Here is a 1,787-nt window from a genome sequence, read left to right as displayed (position 1 = left end):
GTATTGCTAGGTATTATTTGGTAATAACGAGGAATACCACTCTGTGAAGACCAATACCGCGTAATCCAAAAAATACCGAGTTTTTTCTCTGTATTTTGTCTTCACATAATGATATTTCTCGTTATTGTTGGTATTGCTCGGTATTTCTCGTTTTGTGCCTGCGATCTTAGTGCCGGCCGAACATAGCTCTACGTACATTCACCGGACCAAATAAAAGTTCCATTTTGCATTCTGTCTTTAAGTGAAAAGTCACTCATCCACCTCAGCATCCTCATCTCTGCAATACTTGATTAAATTTTATGCTTCTCTTTTAATGACCAGTATTTTGCACTGTACAGAAATTCGAGGGATATTATGTTTATCACACAATAGGCCCAATATATTTCTCCACTTCAACTATCGATAGAAAAAATACTAAAATAAATTATTATTTCGAAAGAAAGTGACATGGTGCTAAGAGTTTTTTCTTATTTTTATTTTCTTACGAACTCCTCTCATCAATTACATCAATAATATTATATTTTTAACATTTAACTTAAACGAAAAGAAAGTTTTATTTCATAATAAATTAAATATTTGAGTGATATATTTGCAAAAACTTTCTCCAATTGACTTGAGACCTTTGGAAGACTTCGTCACTCGGTCGATTTGCGTCACTACGGATTGGCTGCCCCACCAATCCGCTATATTATTAAATCCTTCTCCTTCTCCTCTCTTCCCCCTCGCTCTCGCTCTCTCTCTCTCTCTCTCTCTCTCTCTCTGCAGCTTCTGAACACGAATTGGACAAGAAATGAAGGTTTGTTTCTCAATACAAATCAAGCTATATTTTATTAAGTTCTTCATTTAGTATTGATTTTATCACTTTTTTTCTTCAATCTCCCCTAAAAGGATCCATCTTTGTCTTCCTGCAACACTCCCCTGTTTTCTGTAAGTAAAAGGAGCGTTTTTTCGTTCCCAAACTTCTGTTCCTCGCATTTGTTGAAGATGAAATAATGAAGATTTGTTTAAAATTTAAACCAAGGAACTGTATTTTGTTACTTCTCCATTAGAATTTAGAACTGTTATTTTTGTCAAAGATATCATCCTTTCTTAAGGATCTCCCCTGTTTTTTGAATAAAGCTTTTGTCTTTGAATATTTCAAGATCAAATTTTTATTAAAGCTCTCACCTTTGGTTCTCTTTTTTCAGAAAACTGTTCTGAAACTCGATCTCCACGATGACAAGGACAAGCGCAAGGCCTTGAAAGCCGTCTCCACTTTCTCAGGTCTCTCTCTCTCTCTCTCTCTGTGTGTGTGTGTGTGCTGTGAACTAAAGTCATGAAGCGCAGGAATTGATTCAATATCCATGGACATGAAGGAGCGGAAGATGACGGTGATGGGCACCGTCGATCCCGTAGACATAGTAAAAAAGCTCAGGAAGTCTTGGAAAGCTGAGATATTTTCCGTTTCGGAGCACCCGAAACAAGAGGGCGGCCGCGGCGGCGTGAGCGGGTGGTGGCGGAGGCGGAGGCGGCGGCGGGCGCGAGAGAAGAAGAAATAATTCCAAACCTAGAGAGATGGCGGAGTGCTAAGAGCCTATCAATCTTATTATCACAACCCTCCCTACATAACCCAACCAGTACTACTACGCTCAGAGCCATCGTTGAAAATCCCGGCAAACACTTGTGTCATTAGCAATATATGTTACGAGGTTTGATAGGGTCCTTTGTAATTTCATTAGTTGCTTATAGTATTATTAGATTCATCACTTTTGGGGAAAAAAATTTGAGTCTGAATGTTCTAATTAAGA

General features: G+C 38.3%; 1 protein-coding gene across 1 annotated transcript; it reads left to right on the top strand.

Annotated features, from left to right (window-relative positions):
• The first annotated feature begins 697 nt into the window (after nucleotides 1-697).
• LOC110110919 (heavy metal-associated isoprenylated plant protein 39) lies at nucleotides 698-1,538 on the top strand. Its single transcript, XM_020842580.2, has 4 exons — nucleotides 698-796; nucleotides 889-927; nucleotides 1,188-1,263; nucleotides 1,327-1,538. The coding sequence occupies exons 1-4, from the start codon at nucleotides 791-793 to the stop codon at nucleotides 1,536-1,538; spliced, it is 333 nt and encodes a 110-aa protein (XP_020698239.2). The 5' UTR covers nucleotides 698-790.
• The last annotated feature ends 249 nt before the right edge of the window (nucleotides 1,539-1,787 follow it).

Source organism: Dendrobium catenatum, unplaced genomic scaffold (genome assembly GCF_001605985.2).
Source record: "Dendrobium catenatum unplaced genomic scaffold, ASM160598v2 original_scaffold_262937, whole genome shotgun sequence".
NCBI classification, from domain to species: domain Eukaryota; kingdom Viridiplantae; phylum Streptophyta; class Magnoliopsida; order Asparagales; family Orchidaceae; genus Dendrobium; species Dendrobium catenatum.
Note: the sequence above shows the minus strand (reverse complement) of the source record. Positions and strands in the feature narration are given on the sequence as shown.